General features: G+C 50.8%; 1 protein-coding gene across 1 annotated transcript in view; it reads right to left on the reverse strand.

The window, feature by feature from the left end:
• Window positions 1-412, reverse strand: part of LOC119586970 (carbohydrate sulfotransferase 14-like) — a 7034-nt gene extending 6622 nt beyond the window's left edge. Inside the window, exon 1 of the mRNA XM_037935707.1 lies at window positions 2-412. Within this exon, the coding sequence (XP_037791635.1) occupies window positions 2-377 (376 nt within the window). The 5' untranslated portion in view covers window positions 378-412. The remainder of the gene's footprint in view (window position 1) is intronic.
• Between the last annotated feature and the right edge of the window lie 35 nt (window positions 413-447).

The following is a 447-nucleotide window of genomic DNA, read 5'->3' on the forward strand; positions in this document are numbered from 1 at the left end:
TTTGCAACCACGCAGACCATCAGTTTGTGTTCAGCGTTATATAACAACTTCGCTTTAATCATACTTTTGAAAATGCTCTCCTTCCCTCCAGTTTCCAGTTTCTCTTCCATCTCACTGCATTTTTGCAAAAGGTTCTCCTTCCTCTCCAAAAGCCTCTGCGTGACGTCATGACTTTCCTCTGCGGATCCATCGTCTCCTGCGAATACCCGCTCGTCCAGGTATATCCTCCTGAGTCCACTCTTGAGGCCGAACCAAAAGTGGATGAGTAGGAATCCGCCACACACGAGGAAGATGAAGGATCGCTTGCGGGCTCGAAGGAGGAGGGAGCGGCCGAGAGAAGACTGTAAACAATTGCACTTCCACCGAAGAGACTCCATTGCTACCAACTGGCGTAGAGTGTGCACCTCTTCTCCCTCACTCGCGACGCAAGTGTGAGAGCGAGTGGTC

Source organism: Penaeus monodon, chromosome 22 (assembly GCF_015228065.2).
Source record: "Penaeus monodon isolate SGIC_2016 chromosome 22, NSTDA_Pmon_1, whole genome shotgun sequence".
In the NCBI taxonomy this organism is placed as follows: Eukaryota; Metazoa; Arthropoda; class Malacostraca; order Decapoda; family Penaeidae; genus Penaeus; species Penaeus monodon.